General features: G+C 42.7%; 1 protein-coding gene across 3 annotated transcripts in view; it reads right to left on the bottom strand.

Moving 5' to 3' along the window:
* The window catches only part of pxylp1 (2-phosphoxylose phosphatase 1), a 161551-nt gene extending 140386 nt beyond the window's left edge, over nt 1–21165 (bottom strand). For 2 of the 3 annotated variants that reach the window (XM_048542924.2, XM_048542925.2), the window contains exons 1-2: nt 20898–21005; nt 6456–6588 (exon numbers count right to left, since the gene is read on the bottom strand). In XM_048542924.2, coding sequence (XP_048398881.2) covers nt 6456–6546 — 91 coding nt within the window. In that variant the 5' untranslated portion in view covers nt 6547–6588; nt 20898–21005. Of the gene's footprint in view, nt 1–6455; nt 6589–20897 lie in introns of all 3 variants that reach the window. The other variant, XM_048542923.2, reaches the window with a different exon arrangement.
* Between the last annotated feature and the right edge of the window lie 6775 nt (nt 21166–27940).

Genomic DNA, 27940 nt, shown 5'->3' with positions numbered 1-27940 from the left:
GCATTAGAAAACTTATTAGAAGAAGTGTGTTCAATGTCAAACCACATGAAGGTGCACCAACTCGGTACATCATTTGGAACATACCTTGGAGCCCTTCCTTTCCTTTAAAGTTGTAGTCAATTCCACTCGTACATTAACTGTTTTTTCCTTCACAGATGCTGCCAGACCTGCTGAGCTTTTCCAGCAACTTTGTTTTTGTTCCACTCGTACATTTGTGGACTAATCATGATGCAACATCAGACGGTCAATGTCTCAGCTTCCACTGCAGCCCAGTGGTAGCCAGTGAACATCTGAGTATTGGAATGGAACTGCCTGCTGTCATCATGGCTCTGGGCTAAAGAAAAACTTCAACTTTGTAGTTTCAATAGCAGCGTACTGTGAGATTCCTGTCTCTACTGGCACCACAGCTTCTAATAACTGAGCTGTTGAAAACCTGAAGTTGTGTTGCATCTCAGTCGGCTGCGGAGGACCACAGGCTGATCATCTCACTATGTCATTCTGTAAAGTGGCAAGGTTCCATAATTTGATACCTCTAGCAGATTTGTCACTAAGTACTTGGATGTCAATTTATTTAGGTTAGTGTCAATATGTGCAGATTATATACTTCTGAAAACATCACTGGCAAGAGTATACTACTGCTGTTTAGCTTTTACTCCATGTCTTAACTTGATTTTCAAATATAAATGGAAGATTAAATAAATTCTTCAAAGCAAAATTGTAACGTTTTGGGTGCAAGGGAAAGAGAAAGGTGAATAAAACCAGAGAGATGCAATAATATCAGGGACAAAAATAGAGGCTGCTGGAAAAGCTCAGCAGATCTGGCAGCGTCTGTGAAAAATATCAGAGTTAAAATTTTGGGTCGACAACTCTTCCTCAGGACACAATAATATTTGGGATTGGGAGATACGGAATGCAAGTTATTTCAGTCATCTCTGAAAAAAGCGAACTGTATTGAATCCTGAAACAATATCGAAAGCTCCTGCATCATTACATTCGATGACAATTTACCCCTCTGTCTCTCCGGAAAGTTGGAATTGTTGACTGACTGGCTGAGTGCTCTACATCAACACAGACTTATTTATTGGAAGATCAAACTACCAGGCCGTTGTGATTTATCAAAGAATCATATGGTATAGAAACTGAATTAGGCCCATTAGTTCTGGTCAGCATTCAATCATGGCTGACATATTTATCAGTTTCATTCTCCAGCCTTCTCCTTGTAAACTTTGATCCCTTAATAATCAAAACATTTTAAAGATTTGAAGACTATTTGAAATGTGTAATATAGATTACGAAAAGTATACTTGGGTGCAATTTGGACCTGGCTAGAAAATTATCATAAGGTCTGATTTATATAAGTTACCATGATTCCCAAGCAAAATGCCCGTTGCTTGGTGACATTTCTGGCGTTTGACCTTTTGAAGAAGGCACTGTCCCATTTTCATTAAAACTTGTTCCAGGCTGATTGCTGTAATTGCTAAGCATTTTGCAATAAAAAGTGAGAGTATTAATCATCTATTGAATGTTTGATGGTTGTTGTTAGGGAAACTGTATGTGTTTATCATATTAGTAATAAGTGGATCAGTGATTAGATTTGTTTTAGCTCCGATTGGATAAAGTAATGAGATCGCAGTCCTTGCTGGGGAAACAATACGTGACATGGGTAGGGAGAAGCAAACTCATGTATTATTGCTTTACAAATCAGGAAATCTGAAATTGCCATATCTAAAATTATGAAGCATTTCTACATTGCTTGGTAGTCTTTAGTCTAGGAATGCTTCTCTCACTTTGCAGTCTGGCAGTCTCCCTATTTCTCAGCTAACACTAATTCTCCTTCTCCACCTTTGCACAAATTTGCCTAAAACAAGACTGCCGAAAGAGTTTCCATTTCAGCCTTAAGGGCAGTATTCTGCATCCTCTCTCAACCCAACATCACCAGCATCAAAGATAATGGGAACTGCAGATGCTGGAGAATCCAAGACAACAAAATGTGAGGCTGGATGAGCACAGCAGGCCAAGCAGCATCTCAGGAGCACAAAAGCTGACGTATCGGGCCTAGGCCCTTCATCAGAGAGGGGGATGGGGTGAGGGTTCTGGAATAAATAGGGAGAGAGGGGGAGGGGGACCAAAGATGGAGAGAAAAGAAGATAGGTGGAGAGAGTATAGGTGGGGAGGTAGGGAGGGGATAGGTCAGTCTAGGGAAGACGGACAGGTCAAGGAGGTGGGATGAGGTTAGTAGGTAGGAGATGGGGGTGCGGCTTGGGGTGGGAGGAAGGGATGGGTGAGAGGAAGAACAGGTTAGGGAGGCAGAGACAGGTTGGACTGGTTTTGGGATGCAGTGGGTGGAGGGGAAGAGCTGGGCTGGTTGTGTGGTGCAGTGGGGGAAGGGGAGATTTTGAAGCTGGTGAAGTCCACATTGATACCATTGGGCTGCAGGGTTCCCAAGTGGAATATGAGTTGCAGTTCCTGCAACCTTCGGGTGGCATCATTGTGGCACTGCAGGAGGCCCATGATGGACATGTCATCTAAAGAATGGGAGGGGGAGTGGAAATGGTTTGCGACTGGGAGGTGCAGTTGTTTGTTGCGAACCGAGCGGAGGTGTTCTGCAAAGCGGTCCCCAAGCCTCCGCTTGGTTTCCCCAATGTAGAGGAAGCCACACCGGGTACAGTGGATGCAGTATACCACATTGGCAGATGATCACCAGCATCAAAGCTCTTTCTATGGTCAATCAGCTGTGTTGGATGCACGTCATCTGCATGTCTGAGTTGAGACTTCAATGACAAACTCTCTATTCAAAACAAACAGGAAGGCAGAGAAAACATTTCACGTGTAGCCTCAAAGCTTCCACAAAAAAAACATTTCCACCGACTCATGGGAATCACTTTCCCTGGAACACCCAAACTGTAGAAGAAGCATCATGAAGATAACAATCATCTCCAACAGGCCCAAGTGGATGCCAAGCCTAAACAACAGGGGGATCATGCGAATTAACCTACTGACCTCTCTCCATAAACAATGCCATCTGGGTTAGAATTACAGATATGATCAGACAGCTTAGTTACCTTAGGAGGCACAATTCCAGAGTGGAAGAAAATTAGCTTAAGATGAAAAGGATTCTGCTGAAGAAGGGGGAAAAAGGCAGCTACCTCACCGCTCCTCAGTATACTTCATGAGGTTTTAAAGCCTGCCAGCTGTAATTGTGGGAGAATTTCTCTGTAAAATAAACTGTTCTTTCTAACCATCAATAAATGCCCCACCAGAACCGTTAGTGCTACACTGCAATCAATCAATTTACATATATTTCCTCATAAAAACCAGAAATAGAAATCTCAAGCTTCTAAAAAAAGTAGCCCAGCAGAACGCCAGTGGAGCCCAGCAACTCTACCTCAGCCCCCTCCTGGATCCTCCAGTATCACAATGATCAGCTAATTTGATTCACTCTGCCTGAAATCAAGAAACTTCTGAAGGCACAGGATAATGGAAAAATTATAGGGACCAACACCACCTGCTGCAGTAATGAGGGCTTACACGCTCAAATTAGCTATGGTCCTCGTCAAATTGGCCCAGTAAAGATATATCACTACTTTTTATCTTATTAAGTGAAAAATGGGACAACTTTCCTGTCTACAAAAAATAAAGAGGTCAAAGTGAATTCACCAAACATCAGTTTATGCTGATGAGCAGCAGAGTGATGGGAGTTGGTTTCAACAAAGTTATCAAGCAGTACTTATTAATAACTAGCTCACTGAGGCTAGTTTAAATTCCACCAGCTCCAGACTTCATTACATGCTCAATTCAAAACTTGACAAAAGTACTGAATTCCAGAAGTTGCGTGACAGTGAGTTCCCCCAATATCAAGGGAACATTTGGTTGACAGTATATTCAAGAAGCCCTAATAAAACTGAAGTCACCTGAAAGCAAAGGAAAAATCTCCACTGCATGGAGTCATGCCTGGCAGAAAGAAAGATGGTTGTGGTAGTTGGAGGTCGAGCATCTTAGCTCCAGGAGTTCGTCAAAAGTTCGTCAGTGCAACATGCTAAGCATCATCATCTTCAGTTGCTTCATTGATGATATTCCCTCCATCGACTAAAGGTTTGGATTTTCACTGATGCTTTCATTGAGTTCAATTTCAGTCATTACTTCTCAAATAATAAGTCCATGCTAACCTGCAACAAGACCTGGGTAACATCCTGGCTTTGGTTAAGAGTACCAAATAACCTTTGCACTACATAAGTGTCAGGAAATGAGCATCTCCAACAAGTGATAATTCAATCATGATCCAATGATGCTTTTATGGTAGAACTATCATTGAATACACCATTTTTAATGACATTTCAGGTGAATTCACCATTGACAAGAAAGTTGATTGGGACAACAAATAAATATTGCAGCTATAAAGATTTGGTCAGAGGCTTGGTATTATATGACATGTAACGTGCCTCCAGACTCCCAAAAGCCCATCCACCATCTGCAAAATATAAGTCATGACGGTGGAAATCCTCTCCACTTACCTGGATGAGGGCAACTAAATGAACACTTAGAAAGCCCAACATGATCCAGGAGAAAGCAACCTGCTGATTGATAACTCCTCCACCATCATAAACATCCACTCATTCCAGCAGGGGCATACAGTGGCAGCAATATTTATCACTGATAAGATGCTTTGCAGTAACCCACCAAAACTCCTCCAATTCCATCTAGAAGTGCAAGGAGAAAAGATGCATGGAAATCCCAACACCTGCAAGTTCTCCTCCAAATCTCACTCCAGCTTGACTTGGTATTACTGCTAGTCCTGTCCTATCACTGGAACCAAATCTGAAACTTACTTCTTAACAGTGCAACACTGATTCCAGCCAGTTAGTGATCAGTAGCTTTTATTGAAGTGTACAGAAAGTTTGAAATCCCAGTTACTTACCAAGAAGAAACAAAAACAAATTCCATCATTTTAAACAAACAGGTGAAAGTTTACAATCAAACATCAAACAGGCAAACAATCAATATTATCTATCCTATAGTCTAACGTCTAGAATTAACAGGATGTAAGTATGAATTAACATGCAAACTGTGGTCTAATACAAACCACTAACTACGCACCAAATGACAGACACAACTAAGGCATGTACTTCAAGTTTCCCAGTACCGCAGCCAGATATCAATGATCACTTCTAATTCTGCCTTAAACTTGATTTCAGATTCTCTCTTTCAAAGATGAAGCCACTGATTTCCTGTTCAAAGGCAATTTCAAATCAGTTTGAGTGGTGCTTTGCTTCTGCCTGCAGGAAGTTGTCATGCAACAGGACGCAAACTCTGAATCCACCAATGATTGTTCGCCTTCCAGCTACTCGATCTCTTTCCCCCAGACTGTGTCCCATTGGGTTCATGTGGCCGCATCTCAACATCTGTCATGATTCTAGCTCCTTGACTGCACTCAGCAGACACTTCTTCAGCTTCATGGAGCTTTGAGACTTCTCTCAGCCTCAAGTTCCCAGGTGCATTCAGCAACCACCGCCCCCTGTCTGCTCTGAGCTCACGTTCCCCAGCTATGGAAAGCCATCTACCGTCATAATTCACCTGAATCCTTCCTTGTGAACTCACGTTTACACACAGTCCTTCCCTCCACCACTCTTGGGCTCCCCCTCTGCAGAACCTGCAGTCAGGTTGACATGTCAAACCTCAGTCACCTGGTCACTCTTTTCACACCACATACCTGCACTGCTGTTTCTGGTCAGATCCTGGCAAAGGAGCATGTGTGGCTTGTCTCCTTGCAACGCTCTACAGAGAAGCCAAACGCTCTCAGAAACAATTTAAAGAGACAGATTTCCTCACAACATGAACTGCAGCTAATTACCAACTACTTAAAGGAAATTAGTATTAGGCAATACATGCTAGCCTTGCCAACAACTCTATACATGATACAATTATTAAAAAGTTAGTCAATGATGCCTGAGTTGACTTTAATATCAGTTCAAAATTAGTTTCATAGCATAACAACATAGAATTACATTTAATTCAAAAAGGGGATTATAAGTGGATTAATTGTTGATACTTGGTTTGTCCAATTCTTTACAGATTCATGTCTGAATTGCAATAGACAAAATCTGCTTACTGGAAATGTAGCTCAACCATTGGTGGAGAAAACATGAGCAAAGATTAAGTTGTACCAATTATGAATGGAGTTTTCTAGTACCAATTTACACTTTAAAAGAGTCTAAAATTACAAAATGAAGGAATTATTTTAAAAAGCGATGTCAAATATTATGATTATAAATATTTTTAATATGTAAAATTGCTAAAATAATTCTCACCCTTGGAAGTAATTTGTTACTCAACTTGAAAACTTCCGACACACGGTACACCAACCGCAGAGAAACGCTACTCCGAGTGTGCTTTTTGACTTAGCAGTGCTATATGATTTGTCTGTTTATCAGAAGTAAACCATTAGAAGCTGTACTTACAGAACTGTAAGCTGAGACTCAGGACAGCAAGCAGGGCAGCTACAGCCAGGAGGAATAGAAAGCGGCTTCGGATAAACATTGTCACACACATTTTCAGACTCCCATTATGAGTGGACCTCCAACTTGCTCTCTCCTGCGAAAATCAATGCAATAACATAGTCAAGCTCACATAAGAATGAAGATGTCAATTCCAACATACAGCAGCCTAATTGTTAGATTTGGAAGAACTCAAAAGAATGAAGAACAAAGCTTTGGTTGCTATGGCAATTTTCTCTCCTTTTGAAAAAAGACGCTCAACTCTGATCAATAGGTTACATTTACTCCAAGGTAACATCTCAATATCATTAGTTGTAAGATCAAGTAAGCATTTTCTATTGCATTCTTCTGAAATAACTGTAAATGTACATGTTTAGCAAAGTTTTGAAAATGAAGCTCAGATCCGATAACAATTATTATGGGAGTTTCTATTAAAACATCATAATATTTTCAAGGTAAATTGAAATTACTGATATTTCTCATCTGTTGCTATCAGATTTGGACACCTTTTTCGCCAAAACGTCTTCATACATGCAGACATTCATTTAACAATACCCGTCTGCTAGCAGTGCACAATCTCCACTTCAGCACAGACATCCAAATACATCAGACAAGAAACCACAAATGTATAACTGCATTTTTTTGAGGGAGTTAAAAATAAAGCTTCAAACAACATTTGTAACATCATCAAAATATTTTTCTGTTCTTTTAATGATACCTGGAAGAATCAAGTTTAAAAATACTGATGAGAACATTATTGAATTGAAAATGATGGATTCACTGTTACTATGCATGCACAATCGGTTTGGGATTTTCTTTACAAGGGTTCTAATGTTAAACACTGAGGAGGACATTATTGGTTTTCAGATAAAAGAGAGAAATAGTGATGTTGTTGGAAGTTTCTTTTTCTTAGCCAACATGATCTGATATTGTCATCATTGAATGTGACGGAGGCATTTCATGACAAAATATTTATTTTTATTATGATGGGTTATCAAGTTTAAGCATCAAAGAATTCAAATTCTTCAGGTTACATAATTTTACTTTCTTCAATGAATGCTGAAAAGCAAACAACATTCTCCATGTGGGATCAGTCGTTAAAATGATTGCACGAAACAGAATCAATATCAGCAATCAGCCTAAGACTTAGATGCTAAAAAGAGTAATAATATTGAATGGCATTGATTAATTATGATCCCTCTTATCTTAAAGGCACTGTATATGGTGCAATTATATCTGTAACAATAGTACACCTCCCATACTACTCCCCATTATGAATCATTAGAGTAGTTGGTTAAAACTTAGTTAAAAAAAAGGAAGGTTAGAAGGAGTGTCTTAAAGGAAGAATAAATCGCAGAAAGGTAGAAGAGGGAATGCCTGAACATGGGGCCTTGGCAGCAGAAGGTACAGCTCATGAAGCCAAGATTTAAAAAGTGAACGTATCTAAATAAACAGAGATAATGGGAACTGCAGATGCTGGAGATTCCAAGATAATAAAATGTGAGGCTGGATGAACACAGCAGGCCAAGCAGCATCTCAGGAGCACAAAAGCTGACGTTTCGGGCCTAGACCCTTCATCAGAGAGGCTCTCTGATGAAGGGTCTAGGCCCGAAACGTCAGCTTTTGTGCTCCTGAGATGCTGCTTGGCCTGCTGTGTTCATCCAGCCTCACATTTTATTATCTTGGTATCTAAATAAACATTTGTTTTGTCTGATCCAACAGAGCTCATGTCCTTTCCCCATAGCCCTTGATTCCTAAGTATCAATGTCAGTCTTAAATACACAAAAGGACTCGGCCCCCACAGCTCTCTGTGCTAACGAGTTCCAAAGGCTTTTAGAGTAGATTTGTAGCTCGGGTTGTGGATGTTGTGGTTGGTTGGCTCACTGAGCTGGTTCATTGTTCTGCAGATGTTTCATTACCCTGCTGGTTAATTTCCTTCCTGTTTGTCCTATGTTATGTTTGTCACAGTCTTTTCAAGGAATCTTGTATATGACATTGGTCCTGTCCATAGTGGGTAGTGGGCCTTTGGTACGGATGAGCAGTTGGTGAAAGGTTGATGTGGATTTGTGTGCTACTCTGATGCCAGTAGTCATAGGAGTCATGTTGTCAGTTCAGACGTGTTCCTGATGTAAGGGAGCATCATGAGTGTGTTGGGGCATGTGGTATCTTCCCAACGTTGCTCGTGTAATAGGCATCTCTGACCCAGTTTTTTTGGTATCCATTGTCTTTGAATACTTGGAAGAGGTACTCTTCCTCTTCTTGGCTTAGCTCTGTGCTGCTGCAGTGTGTTCTTGCCCCTTTTTAAACAATGTTCTCATGCAACTTTGTGCGTGTTAGGCTGGTTCTGTCGAAATTCAGTACATTTTCTGAAGAAGGTGCTAGGCCCTAAACGTCAGCTTTCCTGCTCCTCTGATGCTGCTTAGCCTGCTGTGTTCATCCAGCTCTATACCTTGTTATCCCTTGGTCAGTGTGTATGGTTTTCCTGTGTACCTTTGTTAGAAATTCCCCATTTGTCTTGTGTTCCACCATGACGTCCAGGAATGGGAACTGTTTGTTCTTCTCCTCTTCTTTGGTAAATCTGATTTCGGTGAGGGTGTTGTTAATTAGTTCCTGTGTCTCCTCTAGTTTGCTCCATTTAATAATGCCGAAGGTGTCGTTCACGTAGTGTATCCTTAGTTTTGGTTGGATTAGTGGAAGGGCAATGCTTTCAAGTCTCTGCATCACCACTTCAGCTATTAGTCCAGAGATAGTTGATCCCATGGGTGTCCCGTTGATCTGTTCATATACTTGGCTGTTAAGGGTGAAGTGGGTGGTGATTCATAGGTCCAATAGCTTCATCATGTTGTCTGTGGAGATGGTGTCACTGTTGTTTTAGTAGTGCTGTCATTGTTTCTCTTGCTAGTGGTATGTCTATCGATGTGAATAGGGCAGCAATGTCAAATGATACCATGGCTCATCATCTATTCTTATGTCCTTGTTGGAATTGAGGAACTGTTGGGCTGAGGGGATGCGATGGCACAGCATCACATTGATCAGCCAAGGAACTACAAAGGAGACTAAAGCACCTCGTCAGCAAGCCATCCCACTCAATCCACTCACTTCAAGAGTTTCTCTATTCAATTAAGGACATAAGGGTAGATGATGACAACAGTATCATTTGACGTTACTGCCCTATTCACATCAATAGAAAAAACCACGAGTAAGAGAAACAAGCTGAGCTTTTCCCGTTACAATAAGACTTCCCTACTCTTATATTCCAACCCCCTTGAAATAAGGGAAACCTTTCCATTAGGCTTTCTGATTCCCTGCTGCATCTGAATGCTACCTTTCTGTTTCATGTATAAGCACCCCCCAGGTCCCTTTGTGTTACAGCTTTCCCCGTGTAAAGAATTCTCTGTTCTTTCTGTTCTCCCTTCCAAATTGAATAACTTCATTTTTTTCCACATTATACTTCATTTACAAACTTTCACCTACTGACTTAACTTATCAATTTCTCTCTGTAAACTGCTAGTATCCCTCTCACAACCTGCCTTTCCACCTATTTTTGTGTCACGTGTGAATTTGACTTCTGTACATTCACCTCCTTCCCTCAAATCATTTACATTATAAACAGTTGTGTTCCCTGCCAGGATTCCTCCGGAACTCCACTGGTCACAAGTCACCAACCTAAAAAAAGCCCTTTATCCCTTCTAAGATAATGAAATGTGAGGCTGGATGAACACAGCAGGCCAAGCAGCATCTCAGAAGCACAAAAGCTGACGTTTCGGGCCTAGACCCTTCAGAGAGGGGGATGGGGTGAGGGTCCTGGAATAAATAGGGAGAGAAGGGGAGGCGGACCAAAGATGGAGAGAAAAGAAGACAGGTGAAGAAGAGAGTATAGGTGGGGAGGTAGGGAGGGGATAGGTTAGTCCAGGGAAGACGGACAGGTCAAGGAGGTGGGATGAGGTTAGTAGGTAGGAGATGGAGGTGCGGCTTGGGCTGGGAGGAAGGGATGGGTGAGAGGAAGAACAGGTTAGGGGGGCAGAGACAGGTTGGACTGGTTTTGGGATGCAGTGGGGGGAGGGGAAGAGCTGGGCTGGTTGTGTGGTGCAAAGGGGGGAGGGGACGAACTGGGCTGGTTTTGGGATGTGGCGGGGGGAGGGGAGATTTTGAAGCTGGTGAAGTCCACATTGATATCATTGGGCTGCAGGGTTCCCAAGCGGAATATAAGTTGCTGTTCCTGCAACCTTCGGGTGGCATCATTTTGGCACTCCAGGAGGCCCATGATGGACATGTCATCTAAAGAATGGGAGGGGGAATGGAAATGGTTTGCGACTGGGAGGTGCAGTTGTTTATTGCGAACCAAGCGGAGGTGTTCTGCAAAGCGGTCCCCAAGCCTTTATCCCTTCTTAGTGTTTCCTGCCCATTAACCCATTAAGAGTACATTGTTGACAGTGGGCGAAAACAGGCCAGGTTCCTCTGTTATCATTGATTAATGAAATGAAATCCACAATATAAACTCACTCACAAAAATTATGCACTGGTTTAAGTTCCCAGAGACTGACAAGTAGCAGGAATGTTTTAGCACAGCAAGTAGTTAATAATTAATAATTTTGGAAGCGAAGCTTGAAACAAAATCTGATGAGAAAGCTCTGGTGTTCAATGGTTCAGTCACGGTTTGTTTGTGCATCTGTTTAGTACTGATGTTTACTGCGCTTAACTGATCAAGAATGCTTGTGTCAGAATAAAATAAATAACACTATGGAAATGAGACAAGGTGTGGAGCTGGATGAACACAGCAGGCCAAGCAGTATCCTAGGAGCAGGAATGCTGGCGTTTCGGGCCTATTCCCTTTCTGATGGCATTCAGTAACATTACTGATACTGAATCCCCCACTATCAAAACCCTAGAGTTGCCATTGACCAACCATATAATCACTGAGGCCTCATGAGTTGAACAGCTAAGCAACTCAGAATTCTGCAATGAATAACTCATCACCTGACTTCCTGTACATGTCCACTAAGCACAAAATCAGTAGTATAACTCTCCATCTGCTTGGAGAAGTGCAACTTCAAAAAGGCCTGAGAAGCGAATGCCGTCTAGGACAGAGTGGTTCATTAGACTGGCATCCCACCTAACATCTTCCACGTTTACTCCTTTCATTATCAATGCACAGTGGCAGCAGTGCACCCATCCACACAAGGTGTCCCTGAACAACTCACCAAGGTTCCTTCAACAGCCTTTCCAAACATCAAACTTATACTACCCAGAAAAGCAAAAGCAGCACCACTTGCAAGTTCGTTTCCAAGGCACATACCATCCTGATTTGGAACTATATCGCTGTTCTTTCACTCTTGCTGAATCAAAATCTTGGAACTCACTACGTAACAGCCATCTGGATGCATCCACATCCCAAAGACTGCTGCGCTTCAACAAGGTAGCTTATTACCAGCTTCTCAAGGGATAGGCAATAAATTTAGCCTTGCCTGCAATGAGCAATTCCTGCAAATGAATTAAAAATATGTATATATAAATACTTATATATGTAAAATATACATTAAAATGGGAGTGCAAAAAGCCATGCTATTGCTGCAGGTAAACATGGTGCTAAAATATATTGTTCAATTCAGGCATCAGGCTCAATTTCAAACTGCAATATCTTAACCGTTTTCTACTGAATCACCCATTAGGAAGTCCTCAACACTGGAAAGTTGAACGTTCACACATTGGCACTCCATGCAAAAATCAAGTGGCTTGAGGAGAAAACGTTGGCAACAACAATAAAATGTTGCACATATCCCACACAGAACACAACTATAGACGTGGCAATGTAAAATGTAACAAATTACAAAGGCATTGTTGAAAATAAGCTACAGTAACATCAGACATAAATTATTCAATTTCTTTAAATTAATCTACGGGACATGGGTGTCCTTGGTACGCATTTATTACCCATTGTTATACGCTCTTAAGAAGGTGATGCTGAGCTGCCTACTTGAATACCACAGACCATGTTCTGTAGGTAGATCCATAAGGTCCCAAGGGAGGGGATTCCAGAATTTGGACCCAATAACTCTGAAGGAATGGCAATATATTTCCAAGTCAGAACTGAGTGTGGCTTGGAAGGGAACTTGCATGCGGTGGTGTTTTTCCCATGTGTCTGCTGCCATTGTCCTTCTAGACATTGGAGGAATTTTCACTTCTAACTTTGGTAGAAAATTAGTGCCATCCATCTTACATGCCAGTTTCAACTGTAACTTAGCTGGTGAAGCTATTGCCTGCAAGTCAGAAGGTCATGTGTTCAAACCTAACTTTTGGACTTAGGCATTCCAGTGCAATGCTAAGGTGCTTCTGCTTTGTCACTGGTGATGTCTTTCAGATGAGATGGTAAGCCAAGGCCAAAAATGTCCTACTAATTGGATATAAAAAATGCAATGGCCCTACCTCAAAAGAAGCAATAGGGAGTGCTTCCTGGTCAAATGGGCCAAGGAGTGGCAAATGGAGTTGAATTTAGATAAATGTGAGGTGCTGCGTTTTGGAAAGGCAAATCAAGACTTACACACTTACACACTTTATGGTAAAGTCCTGGGGAGTGCTGCAGAACAAAGAGACCTTGGAGTACAGATTCATAGTTCCTTGAAATTAGAGTTGCAGGTAGATATTTTAGTGAAGAAGGTGTTTGGTATGCTTGCCTTTATTAGTCAGTGCATTGAGTGTAGGAATTTGGAGTTCATGCTGCAGCTGTACAGGACTTTGATTAGGTTACTATTGGAATACTGCATGCAATTCTGGTCTTCCTGCTATAGGTAGGATGTTGTTAAACTTGAAAGGGTTCAGAAAAGTTTTACATGGATGTTGCTAGAGTCAATGGGTTGGAGCCATAGGGAGATGCTGAACAGATTTGGGTTATTTTACCTTGGAGTATCAGAGGCTAAGGAATGACCTTTTAGAGGTTTATAAAACCATGAGGGACATGGATAGGGTCATTTTCTCAGGGTGAGGGGAGTCCAAAACTAGAGGGCATAGATTTAAGGTAACAAGGGAAAGATTTGAAAGGGTATCAGAGATAATGGGAACTGCAGATGCTGGAGAATTCCAAGATAATAAAATGTGAGGCTGGATGAACACAGCAGGCCAAGCAGCATCTCAGGAGCACAAAAGCTGACGTTTCGGGCCTAGACCCTTCATCAGAGAGGGGGATGGGGAGAGGGAACTGGAATAAATAGGGAGAGAGGGGGAGGCGGACCGAAGATGGAGAGTAAAGAAGACAGGTGGAGAGAGTGTAGGTGGGGAGGTAGGGAGGGGATAGGTCAGTCCAGGGAAGACGGACAGGTCAAGGAGGTGGGATGAGGTTAGTAGGTAGCTGGGGGTGCGGCTTGGGGTGGGAGGAAGGGATGGGTGAGAGGAAGAACCGGTTAGGGAGGCAGAGACAGGTTGGACTGGTTTTGGGATGCAGTGGGTGGGGGGGAAGAGCTGGGCTGGTTGTGTGGTGCAGTGGGGGGAGGGGACGAACTGGGCTGGTTTAGGGATGCAGTAGGGGAAGGGGAGATTTTGAAACTGGTGAAGTCCACATTGATACCATATGGCTGCAGGGTTCCTCCAGGCACTGCAATCCAGCCTGCCCCAGCTCAGAGCCTACGGAACCAGATCATCTCCAAGGGACTACAGTCCACATTTCAGCCTTCCCAATTTGGCCCCAACCGTGACCACCTCTACACCCAGAATATTCAGACCCTTCAGAAGCGGTTCTCCCTGCGAGTCCTGAAACAGACACTTGCAGCCATGCGCCGGCACCTCCAGGCACTGCAATCCAGCCTGCCCCAGCTCAGATCCCTCACCCCCATCCCAGGCCCCAAGATGACATTCCACATTAAGCAGAGGTTCACCTGCACATCTGCCAATGTGGTATACTGCATCCACTGTACCCGGTGCGGCTTCCTCTACATTGGGGAAACCAAGCGGAGGCTTGGGGACCGCTTTGCAGAACACCTCCGCTCAGTTCGCAACAAACAACTGCACCTCCCAGTCGCAAACCATTTCCACTCCCCCTCCCATTCTCTAGATGACATATCCATCATGGGCCTCCTGCAGTGCCACAATGATGCCACCCGAAGGTTGCAGGAACAGCAACTCATATTCCGCCTGGGAACCCTGCAGCCATATGGTATCAATGTGGACTTCACCAGTTTCAAAATCTCCCCTTCCCCAACTGCATCCCTAAACCAGCCCAGTTCATCCCCTCCCCCCACTGCACCACACAACCAGCCCAGCTCTTCCCCTCCACCCACTGCATCCCAAAACCAGTCCAACCTGTCTCTGCCTCCCTAACCAGTTCTTCCTCTCACCCATCCCTTCCTCCCACCCCAAGCCGCACCCCCAGCTACCTACTAACCTCATCCCACCTCCTTGACCTGTCCGTCTTCCCTGGACTGACCTATCCCCTCCCTACCTACACTCTCTCCGCCTATCTTCTTTACTCTCCATCTTCGGTCCGCCTCCCCCTCTCTCCCTATTTATTCCAGTTCCCTCTCCCCATCCCCCTCTCTGATGAAGGGTCTAGGCCCGAAACGTCAGCTTTTGTGCTCCTGAGATGCTGCTTGGCCTGCTGTGTTCATCCAGCGTCACATTTTATTATCAAAGATTTGAAAGGGACCAACAGGGCAACTTATTCACACATAGGAAAGTGCATTTATGGAATAAGCTTCCAGAGCAAATGGAGGAGGCTGGTACAATTATAACATTTAAAAGGCATCTGGATGGGTAGATGAACAGGAAGAGTTTAGAGGGATATGGGCAAAATGCTGGCAATTGGGGCTGGATTTATCTAAGATATTTGGTCAGCATGGACAAGTTGGTCTAAGGAGTCTGTTTCTGTGCTGTACATCTCTATGACATTTTGACTCTGTGACTTAATCAACATCCTTTTGTAATTTTATGCTAACATCTACAATGCCATCTAACTTTGTGTCAGTTTGTGTATCAGGAGTGATAGGACTAAGAGCTCTTATGAAACCATTTTGTGTCTTCATGATATCACTTTCAAGATAATAGCCCTAAACAAATACCTGCTACTTAGATAAATTCTGTAATTAAAATAACTCAAAAGAAGAAAAATTTGTGGAATTTTAATCTTCACAGCTTGGCTAACATTGACTTATAACCTCACACTTTTTGTTCGATTGTCTTCAAATCTATGCCTTTACCACTGAACTTTCCAAATCTCTTGAATTTAAACAGTCACAACCAGTTTCTTGTGTGAACAGAAATTGGAAATTATTTTTTAAAAATACAGGTATTTTCAATTGCCAACCAGCACAAACAAGGCAGCTCTACTAAATTATTTCTGATTTTGACAAAGTGTTTTCTTGAGTGAGGTTTATTAGGCTTGGTAATGCCATAGTTAGCAATTTTTTCACATAATTTTCAGCTCTTTGTCTCATTAATTATGCAAACAGCCTTGTGGTATCTATCTTGTAGAATCATGCAGGAGGAAAGACAGAAGAGCTTTCTGACGCTTGGATTTCACAATGTTCATGCCATTAGTGCCATATTTAATGCTCAGCTACACACCACATCAGATGCTGCAGGTCAGAAATTGCCGTTCAGATTTTGTCCTACATCATCATCCTGAAGGAAATGGCTCAGAATCGTAAGTTAGTTTGTCAGTTCACTGGCAGAAATCTGGAGGTGCTGATAGACAGAATGTTGGAGAAGAGATCAGTGTTTTTTCCTGTTGACTGGCAAAGGAGACCATGCCACCAAATGCAGCCAGGCTGGACAAAGATAACGGCCCAGATTAAAGCAGTGTTCCAGGTGAAATGCAATGCACACAGTGTGGGGAGATGGCTAATGATCTTCTGTACTCTAAGAGGGTAAGCAGCCACGATTTTCTCTCTACTACCTCGCACTGACCGGGCCACCACTTACGCTACTCTGCCACTGCTCAACATCTCATCAATGCTCATAGAATAAAACTCTAATTATTACATACATAATGTCTACGCAATGTCTCTCCTGTCCTGGCATCACCTCTAACTGTTCTTCCATCCATATTATCACACTCAATCTCTCCATTTCACTCTTTGCAGGAAAAGTTCATCCATCCCTAGACTGTTGTCTCATTAACAGCCTGATGGACCTACTTGTACTCCCAGCCAATTGCACCTGATTTGCAGGACAAAGCATTTCCAAACCCTGGACTGGAATCGGACAAGCCCCTTGGCTAACTGTTGCAGTAATCTCTGTCAAACCACAGTTCCCCTTGACTCCACTGGGGACTGGTTTCCTTTGACTTTGAAAATGGCTGTTTGGTTGAAACATGCACAGTGCATCTGCCTCATAAGCTGTTGGAACATGTTGTACATGAGACAATGGTATAGCATGGTGCTGTAGACTAAGACAATAGGAGCAGAAGTAAGCTATTCAGCCCATCGGGTCTGCTCTGACTTTCAATGAGATCACCACTGATCTAATATAGCAATGTGTCCACCCATTGATTTATCAGTACTCCCTGTCATGACTAGCTGACACCTTTCCCAATGTGCTAAAAAGCAATGTGAGTCACATCCATTTGAGTGCAAAGGATGAGAATGCCAAGAAATGAAGTTAACAGCCATAAGATGCATTTTATGTAGATGCACCAGATGCATGTGTGTCCCTACATGCAAAGCATTCAGCAAAGTAGTAAGTCATAAGCACTCCCGAGCTCAAAATTGAAGTCCTGAAGGGCTGAAAAATGGTGATAGTTAGTCCAAAAGCCAGCATGATGATGGATGAAGAACAGGGGTGGAGGATATCCATGCAGATGTAGGGACGTTGAAAGGAAGACATTGTTGGATGAAGGTCCAAAGCAGCATTCAGTAAGCTCCTGCCAGCAGATAACCACTTTGACAGGAATATCAGGAATTAGTGTCCTATCTAGTTTCTCAGGGGAGGAGAGAAAAATTGGAAGCTACACAGAAATGAGGCAAGTTGGATGCTAATGATATGGAATTGCAAGGCCACAAGGTCATATATTCATAAAGTCATGGAGTCATAGACGCATACAGCAAGGAAAAAGACCCATCACTGGGTCAACTGGGCCATGGTGACCATGTTCCCAAACGAAACTAGTCCCACATCCCTGCATTGGGCCCATTTCTCCCCAAACCTTTCCTGTTTATGTACTCATCCAAATGTCTTTTAAATGTTGTAACAGTACATGTATCCATCATTTCCTCTGGCAGCTCATTATGGTATGTGGGCCTTCATTGCGAGAGATTTCGAATACAAGAACAGGGATGTGTTGGTGCAGTTGTACAGGGCTTTGGTGAGATCACACCTGGAATACTGTATGCAGTTTTGGCCTCCTTTTCTGAAGAAGGATGCTCATGCTCTCAAGGGAGTGCAGCGAAGGTTTACCAGTCTGATTCCGGGGATGGGGGGTCTGATGTGCGAGGAGAGATTGACTAGGTTGGGATTGTTTTTGCTGGAGTTCAAATGAACGAGGGGTTATCTCACAGAGACTAATAAAATTCTAACAGGACTGGACAGCGTAGATGCAGGGAGGATGTTCCCAATAGTAGATATGTCCAGAACCAGGGGTCACAGTATGAGGATTCAAAGTAGGCTATTGAGAACAGAGATGAGACATTTCTTCACCCAAAGAGTGCTGATCCTATGTACTTCATTACCACAGGAAGTAGTTAATGCCAAAACATTGCATGTATTCAAGAGGTGACTAGATATAGTACTTGCAGCGAATGGGATCAAAGGTTACGAGGAGAAAGCAGGATTAGGCTAGTGAGTTGGATGATCGTCCATGATCGTAAAGAATTGTGGAGCAGGCTTGAAGGGCTGAATGGCCTCCTCCTGCTCCTATCTTCTATGTTTCTATGTTTCCATACACTAACCACTCTCTTTGTAAAGAAGTGGCATGTCAGGTCCTTTAAAACTCTCGCTTCTCACCTTAAACTTAGCCCCTTACTTTTGAACTCCCATCTTTAGGGAAAAGACCCTTGCTATTCATCTTATCTCTGCTGCACATGATTTTATAAACTTGCATGAGGTCAGCTCTCAACATCCTATTCTCCAACTTCTAGCTATGAAGAAAGGTTGAGTCAATTAGGATTATTTTTAGAACTAGAATTAGAATGCCTACAGAGTGGAAACAGGCCCTTCGGCCCAACAAGTCCACAGTGAACCTCAGAACATCCACACAGACCCATCCCCCATAACCCACCTAATCTACACCTCCCTGAACACATCAAAAAGATGGAGATTGAGGGGGGACCTGATTGAGGTCTACAAAATCATGAGAGGTATAGACAAGGTGAACAGCAAGAGGCTTTCTCCCAGAGTGGGAGATTCAATTACTAGGGGTCATGAGTTCAAAGTGAGAGGAGGAAAGTTTATGGGAGGTATGCGTACAAAGTTCTTTACGCAGAAGGTGGTGGGTGCCTGGAACGTGTTGCCAGCGGAGACGGTAGACGCAGACACAATAGCGTCTTTTAAGACGTATCTGGACAGGTACATGGATGGGCAGGGAGCAAAGAGATACAAACCCTTAGAAAATAGATGACAGGTTCAGACAGAGGATCTCGATCAGCGCAGGTGTGCAGGACCAAAGGGCCTGTTCCTGTGCTGTAATTTTCTTTGTTATTGTTCTTGAGAAAATCTCCAGTCTATTTTTATAACTCAAGCCCTTCATTCCAGCCAACATCCTGATAAATATTTTTCTGAACCCTCTCCAGCTTAATAATATCCTTCATATAATGGGGTGATCAGAACTGCACTCAGTCGCCCAGAAGAGGTCTCACCAACTTCCGACACAACCTCAACATGACATCCCAATTCCTGTACTCAAAAGATCTGAGCAATGAAGGCAAGCATGCTAAACACCTTCTTAACCTTAACGAGGTGGAAAATATTTTTCTCAGTATCAAGTTTCTGATTTTTAAAATATTTCCACATTTTTCCACAGTTCTGCCCATTGCCCATGCCACACAAGGGAGCAAAAATATTCTCCCTCAGAATCCACATGACATAACCCTGTTTCAGGATCAATCCTGCAAAACCAGCTTAAAGTCAATATGTATAACTGCAGCCATCTTGGTTTATAAAGAATCCGCAAACTCAATGAAATATATTTGAATTGGAAATACAAATCATGTGTTTGTGGGGCCTCGCTGTGTTCAATTTGACTGCCACATTTCCTACAATATAACTGTCCTTCAAAACTTCTTTGTTTGCTTTTAAGGTTTCGGGGTATCTTGAAGTTGTGAAAAATGCAATTTTCCTTCCTTTCATAAAATACATGCAAATACACTTTCTTATCAATCTTAATAAAAGGCACATTGCAATTTTCAGTAGTTGAAGGAAACATAACCAATGTAAAAGTTTGCACTGAAACAACTAAAGCAATTGTTGCATCATAAACTCGTATTAGCTGCCAACATGGCAGAGGTGTTTTGGCAGAGTGCCATTCCTGGAACTGATTCCACTCAAAGAAACATGCACTGAGGCAAATCGACCCAAGAGCAGATCCTATGCCTACTTTCACTGAATTCACCCACTCTAATTTCACCCACTTCACAATCATTCCACTGACATTTCGCAAACTCCATGGCCAAAAAGAATCTATATTTTCATAATTTAATCACAAACATAAGTGTTTCCAAGAATTTTCTCAGTTTCTTTGTTTAGGACATGTGAGTGCATAAATAATGGTGAGCTGTATCTGGGCTACATTGTTACAGCTTATGACACACTTTCAACACCTTTTGTTGTCTCGAGCGGAAACTGAGCTCACCATTCACATCAATGGCATTGAGATAAATCACTAGGAATCTAGGCCAGATACATTGTAATAAACCACCTGATTCGTTTCTGCGATGCTAAATCCCTGAAAATGATCTGATGGAATTAGACTTCCTCGTTTTACTTACATTTCAAATCAAAGACTCAACAAACAACGCCAATCCTGAATCTAAAGTAGCAGTACACATTATCCGAAATTGTCTAATTTTGGACAAGATCATTGTGAGTACTATGTATGAACTATAAAACATGGGTACAAACACCATTCAGCGAACCATCAATGTGGGGACTTTTGTTTAACAATTAAAGAAGGAAAATATTTTTAAGAGATGAGTGAATTAGATGTTTTGTTTTTCTAAGCAACCCAACAAGACGGTCTGACGCCAATTAATATCCTTTGTTGTCAATTTACAGCGGTTAAATGTAATCTTCAAACCCATCGCAATGTGGTGAGGCATAACACAAAACGCTTGTTATGCCCAATCGAAACCACTTTGCGGGCGGCTTTTAATATTTACGGTTTATCAGATTTTGTTTCTGTTTCAGTTTCAATCTAAAAATCACAAATAGAGAACCAGCACAGCAGATCAGGGGGACTACACTTCCTGGAAGCAGTTCCGAGCCCCTTACCTTGTATGTTCCTGGAATGTAAGTGAGAAGCGCTGACAGCGTTGCTTGCAACCAACTCTTTGTGCCTTCTTCCCTTTCTCTTTGAGGGTATTTCACAGTCAGGCGCTTGGGGGGGCAGTCGGAAGCTATACTGCCTTTGACGATACTACCACTGTCGCCTTTACCTCGCGTCGTCCCAGGCGCTCCACTGGCACTTGGGTTGAGTGCAAAGGAGAGTGTAGGAAAGCTGAAACTATCGCAGGCAGTGTGTGCAACTGCATCGGCAGGCAAACAACGAAAGCTCGGAAACTAGCGCCAACTCCGCCTGCCCCTTCGGTTCACCCGGCTATCAGCCGGCTCCCCACTCCTGGAACCAATAAAGTATTCCCTCTCTTCCTTTCACAGTTTCTGGATAAAGTATTCAAGAACAAAAGCGTGTAATTGACCGCCACCTACTGGTTGAAAGTGGGGTGGGCGATAGAGCCAGACACCAAAACACACGCTCACAACAGACTGTCTTTAAGCTTGTCTGGCACTGTGGAGTTGAAGCGAAGATACGTCAAAAGGGTATTAGTATTTTCATTTTTACATTTTGTTTTCAATGTTAGTAGACACTGGTGCAGTGTTCATTCTAATTATTTTTATTTTCGAAGATTTCCAATCTTCAATTTTCGTCTCAATGCACTGACTTGCATTGTTCTAGGAGTCTGCACAGAAACGACGAAGCTGAGCACATTCGTTTTGGCAATTGCCGGTAAAATTCAGAATGGCATGGACAGTTTCTTCCTTCAACACCACTTGTATCTCAGTCCTGCTGCAGCGGGAAACTGTTATGCGCTCTGCAATTGATAGACGGGTCTTCTCACCAGAATGGGACTTTCTGAATACAGTAGGCGGCATGACATCCATGAGTAATTGAACTGTGATCTAAGAGATGTGGCAAACTTGGCTTGTTTTCACTTGAATGTCAGAACACCTGATATAAGTTCACAATATTATGCCAGGCATGGATAGAATGGATTGCCAAAGACTTTTTTTTTCCCCAGGGTAGAGATGTCTATTATTAGGGAGCATTGGTTGATGGTAAAAAGGGGTAAGTTCAAAAGAGATGTGAAAGGCATTTTGTTTTTACACAGAGGGTGAAAATGCCTGGAATGTGCTGCCAAAGGATGTGTGGAGGCAGATATGTTAGTGATGTTTAAGAGGCATCTTAACAGATACATGAATAGGCAAGGAATAGAGGGATAAAGACCGCACATGGGTAGAAGGGTTTTTTAGTTCAGAAAGGCACAATGTGTTGGTGCAGTCTTTGTGGGCTGCACAGCCTGTTCTAATGCTGTCCTGTTATTTGTTAATTTAGGGAAAAGTAACGCGAAGGGGGAAGGGAAATAGAAGGGATTGTAATGCGAAGGGGGAAGGGAAATAGAAGGGATTGTGTGTGTGTGTGTGTTTTGGGGGGTATGTTTGGAGCCAAAAACCCACTCCTGGGAGTGTGTGGGTGAATACAGCCACGCTTTGAGATTTTCAAGGAGCCATAGGTAGATTTCCTCTCCAATTAGGAGCTCTTGAAGTTGGAGGTCTGTATGAAGCCTTCTCATTTGATAGGAGCATGTAATAGCCCAGTGGTATTATCACTGGTCTATTAATCCAGAGACCCAGATAATGTTCCAGGTTCAAATCCTACCATGGCAGATGGTGGAATTTGAATTTGATAAATATCTGGAATTAAGAATCTAATGATGACTATGAATCCATAGCTGATTGTTTGGGGGGGGGGGAGGTGGGGGAACCCACCTGGTTCACTAAAACTTGGGGAGGGACATCTGCCAGCCTTACCTGGTCTGGCTGACTCTTATCTGCCTTGTGGGTAATTAGGGATGCATAATCATTGAATGAATAGAGGGGGGAGAAAAGGATGGTAAATAACTGACATGGGTATTTCAAAGAAAATGCTTTTGCATCATGTTTTAGAAGCCTAAACAGCAAGGAAATCATTTCACCAAGATGGTCTATGGCTGCACCCAAACCCATACAGGCATCAGAAGCCTCTGAGCCTGCCTGGTAGATAACCATTGCTACCACATGCACCTAAGTAGGTTGGCAAATTGGAGCCAATTGGACTTTGAAGTGGGTTTTAAAAGACATGGGGAAATCAGCACGAGGATTTTTGGTTTCTATCTATCTCTATCTGCACTCAGCAAAGCCCTCAGCCCAATGAAGTAGCAAAAAAGAGGACAGCAATGAATGGGGTACAGATGAGTGCAAATGGATAGCAATTATGGGAGAGGAAAAATGTTAAACAATGAAGAGAAGAGGATTGCAGCAGCTAGGATCAGTGTCGGGATGTGTAACAAATTTTACTTTACTGGAATAATTTCCTGGATTGGATGGTGCCAATTACTGACATAAACAGTGAGACCATTTCACATCAATGAAAGTTGAACCGGTCACATATTTGATAGCTTCAACCATGATATAACACTTATGATCTGAACTGAATATCAATGTCCTGTTTACTTCAGAATCCCTCTGAAGATTGCAGGGAGCAAACAATTAATGATGCAAGGCTTGATTTAAAACAAAAAATCATTAAGCTGCTACATTTTACATCAGATGAATTTACAAAGCAGTTGTTCATTAGCTCACTGAGCCAGTTGTTCTGTGGTGTGCAGATGTTTCATTACCCTTCTAGGCAACATTATCAATGTGACTACCCAAGATATATTAACCTGGAATAATACTCGGACCAATAGAGAATTACAACGGAGACTCAAACACCTCATTAGCAGATCCCTACACTCAACCTATTCAGCACAAGAATTTCTCTCACAGCTCAAGGGCACAAAAATTGAAGGGGTCGAAATCATGATCTCCTTCGATGTTACAGCACTATTTATGTCCATTAAATACTGTTAGCCAGAGAGACGCTAGCCACAATACTAGACAGACCAGGAGCACCGACCCTGAACACCGGCAACAACATCTGGAAGGACAGCTTTCTGAAACTTCTAGATTTATACCTCACAACGCATTACACGTTCAACAGACAGATACACAAATAGATCAATAGCACACCAAGGGGATCACCCATTTCAGGTCTCAATTCAGAAGCAGTGATGCAGACATTGGAATACACAGTCCTTCCTATAGTCCAATCAAAATTGTGGGCAAAATACATGGATGACACATTTGTGATAATCAAATGCACAAAAGTAGGGAAAACACATCATGTCAACAACATCTTCATTAACATAAATTTCAATAAGAGAGGAAGAAAACAACGACAGCTCCCTTTCTTAGATGTAATGATAGAGAGACTGACTAACGATGAACTCCAGATCCAATATACAGGAAGGCGACATACACAGACCAAACCCTTAACTTCAATAGCAACCACCTCACCATACACAAACAAAGCTGCATCAAGACATGATTTAAACAAGCCGCATCAAACTGCAACACCCCAGACATCTGGAGAATGTAACTGGAAAACCTACACAAAGTTTTCACTGACAGCAGAAACCCAAGCATTTTCTGCAGATACCTACAAAACAAATGACAGCCAGAGGGATATGGTACAACAGAAGACACTAGCAACACCACCCTCTATCAAACAAATATCAGAAATGGCTACCAGACTCCTAAGATTGCATAAGATCATGATCACGTGCAAACCTACAGCAACACTGCGCCAAATGTTATCAAAGACTAAAGGCTTCATACTGACAGTAAACAAGAACGATTTTATTATACAAAATACCATGCAGTGAGTGCAATAAGTGGTACATAGGACGTACACAGAGGAAACTGATGACCAGGATACGTGAACGCCAGCTGGTAGTAAAAAGACACGACCAATAACCACTTGTCTCAATACACACAGACAATGAGGGCCATCAATTAGACTGGGACAAAGTGACCATACTAGGACAAGTGACCATCAAACATGCCAAGGGAATTTCTTGAAGCCTGGTTCTCAACACGGGATTCCATTAACAAATGCATAGAAATAGACCCCATGTACAGACTGCTGCTAAAACAACAGAACCGGAAACATCTCACCAGAGAATCATATAAATCCAGAATGAAGCGAACACCTAGGCTTCAATTAGAGGTGGCACTGATGATGTGGCCGCAAAAGGTAATAAAATGCCTGCACACCACAGAACAACAATCCTGTCGTCACTCAGAATCCATAGGCTGAAGTTAGTGACCCTATCCAGTCAGAAAACCAGGGCATTCTCACAGTTTTCTGGAGCATGAACGGAATTTATCTAAGCAAACACTTCAGTTCCAGTGTACCACCAGGAGAGGTGGCCACTGCTGGTACAGCAGCAGGCTTGGTACAAAACATAGTATTGAAGGCCACGAAGAAAGGTAAGCACTGATGAGGGTAAAGAGGTTGGCATGGAGGGGGGAAGAAAGGCCGTCTGAAGATAGCCCCCAAAGACCACAGTCTCATTGATAGGGTATACCTGGCCTGCTCACAGAGTGGTCTGTCATTGGTAACATACAAATGTAGAAACATGTGAAATAAGAGCAAGAAATAGGCTATCCACTTCCCAAAACTTGCCCTGACTTTCAACACAATTATGGATGATCTTATGTGTTTTGAATTCCATATTCACACCTCACCCTGACAACCTTCGATTCCCTTTACTAACACAAATCTACCTACCTCTACCTAATAGCATAGAAGACTAACCCGTAATTTTTAAACAGTGCACATAGTTTTGAACTCGCCCACTAGCACACTTTTTTCAGTCCACCTTGTCAAAACCTTTCAGGATCCTATACACTTCAATACCCATTATCCAACTCTCTTAAGAATTCAGGATAAAGACCATCTAGACCCAGAGACTTGTCAGCCTACACTCCATTAGTTTATTTAATACCAATGTCCTATTGATTATAATTTCATTCAGTCAGAGGCTAGGAGCCCTGCAGCAAGTAAGTCATCTCCTGACTGTCCAAAGACTGTCCACTATTTACAACACAAGTCAGGCATATAATGTAACCCTCCCCATTTTCCTGAATGTGTGCAGCTCCAATACTGTGATTACTGTTAGACAGGCCTATGGAATGCACTCAATGATGGCTTCTTTCCTCTGCCTTCTTCACCACCACCGAAGCTGATTCTACATCCTGATTTTCTGAACCAAGATCAACTCTAACTGTTGCACAAATCGCATCCTTGATCAGTATTGCCACCCTTCCACTTTTACGGAGTAAAATTCTTCTTGAGTGTCATATACCCTTTAATATTCAGAACCCTATCTTTATTATCCTGTAGCCACGTAAAGCTATCAGATCATATTTATTTACATCAATGCATGCTATTAATTCATTTATTTTTGTAATGTATGCTACTGGCTTTCAGCTACTGAGCCTTTAGTTTTATCTTTTTATTGTCTTTGTAACATGTGGGCTTGATCTTGGTCTGTTTTCTCTCTGATCCTACTAGCCATTTTCTAATTTTCATTTCTGAAAATACAATTGTCCTCTCTTACCTTCGCACATTTTATGCCTTGCCACCACAGCTTTGTTCAAACCCTTTCTGTTTTTCTCGTTGTCTGTTGTTCAAAAACATGGCCCCAGCACAGCTCAAGTGTAGGCTTCCCCAATATTACAGCCCTCACTCTCCTCATACTTGTGCCATTAGCCCATGAACTGAAAACTACTTCTCCCACACCAGTCTTTGAGCCATATATTTCTCTCTCTAATTTTATGTAACACATGCCAATTCACACGTTGCTCCAGTAATAATCTAGAGATTGTAACCACGAGGTTCTCTTTTCTTATTTAGTGTCTAACTCCTCATAGTCTGTATGCAGAACGTCTTTGTTAGTTTTACTTATGTCATTGGTGCCGACATGGGCCATGACAATTTGATCTTCCCCTTTGCACCGAAAGTTTCTCTCTAGTCCTGAGCAGTCAACTAAATCAGAAGACCCTGTCCTAAATGGTGCTCTTGAAAACCAAGCAAGTCTACTCTGACCCTCCGAGGAGCTTCCCAACCATACATATGCCTCAACCCCTGTAACTCACGTAATCTGCACATCCCTGGACACAATGGGCAAATTAGTATGGCCAATACACCTAACCTGCAGATCTTTAGACTGTGGGAGAAAACTGGAGCACCCAGCAGAAACCCACACAGACGCAGGGAGAATGTGCAAACTCCACACAGACAGTTCCTGAAACGTGGAATCGAACCCAGGTCCCAGGGGCTGTGAGGCAGCAGTGCTAACCACAGAGCCAACAAACTGCCCTTTAAACTAAACAGTGGAAACAGGGATAGAATGTGCAAAGATGTGGTGATCAAACAGTCGTGACAAGGGGTAATAAGCAACTATGTTCTGGCAGTATTATTGTTGGATTATTAAGCCAAAGACCCATGTTCTAGGGATCTGGGTTTAAATCCGGCCATGGCAGATAGTGGAATTTGAATTCAATGAAAATCTGGAATTGAGAGTCTAATGATGACCATGAAACAATTGTCAATTTTCAGAAAAATCCATATGATTGGCTTGGCTGGTTTTGGGATGCGGCTGGGGGAGTGGAGATTTTGAAGCTTGTGAAGTCCACATTGATAACATTGGTCTGCAGGGTTCCCAAGTGAAATATAAGGTGCTGTTTCTGCAACCTTTGGGTGACATCATTGTGGCATGACAGGAGGCCCAGGTGGGACATGTAGTCCAAGGGGTGGGAGGGGGAGTTGAAGAGGTTTGCAACTGGGAAATGCAGTTGTTTGTCACAAACCGAGCGTAGGTGTTCCACAAAGCAGTCTCCAAGCCTCTGCTTGGTTTCCCGCTGTAGAGGAGGCCACATTGGGAGCCGCAGATACAGTATATGATATTAGCAGATGTGCAGGTGAACATCTGTTTGAGGTGGAATGTTTTCTTGGGGCCTGGGATGGGGGTGAGGAGGGACGTGTGGGGCCAGATGTAGCACTTCCTGTAGTTGCAGGGAAAAGTGACGGGGGTGGTGGGGTTGGTGGGGAGTGTGGAGTGGACAAGGGAGCCACAGAGAGAGTGGTCCCTCCGGAAAGCAGATAAGGGTGG

This window comes from Stegostoma tigrinum, chromosome 14 (genome assembly GCF_030684315.1).
Source record: "Stegostoma tigrinum isolate sSteTig4 chromosome 14, sSteTig4.hap1, whole genome shotgun sequence".
In the NCBI taxonomy this organism is placed as follows: domain Eukaryota; kingdom Metazoa; phylum Chordata; class Chondrichthyes; order Orectolobiformes; family Stegostomatidae; genus Stegostoma; species Stegostoma tigrinum.
Note: the sequence above shows the minus strand (reverse complement) of the source record. Positions and strands in the feature narration are given on the sequence as shown.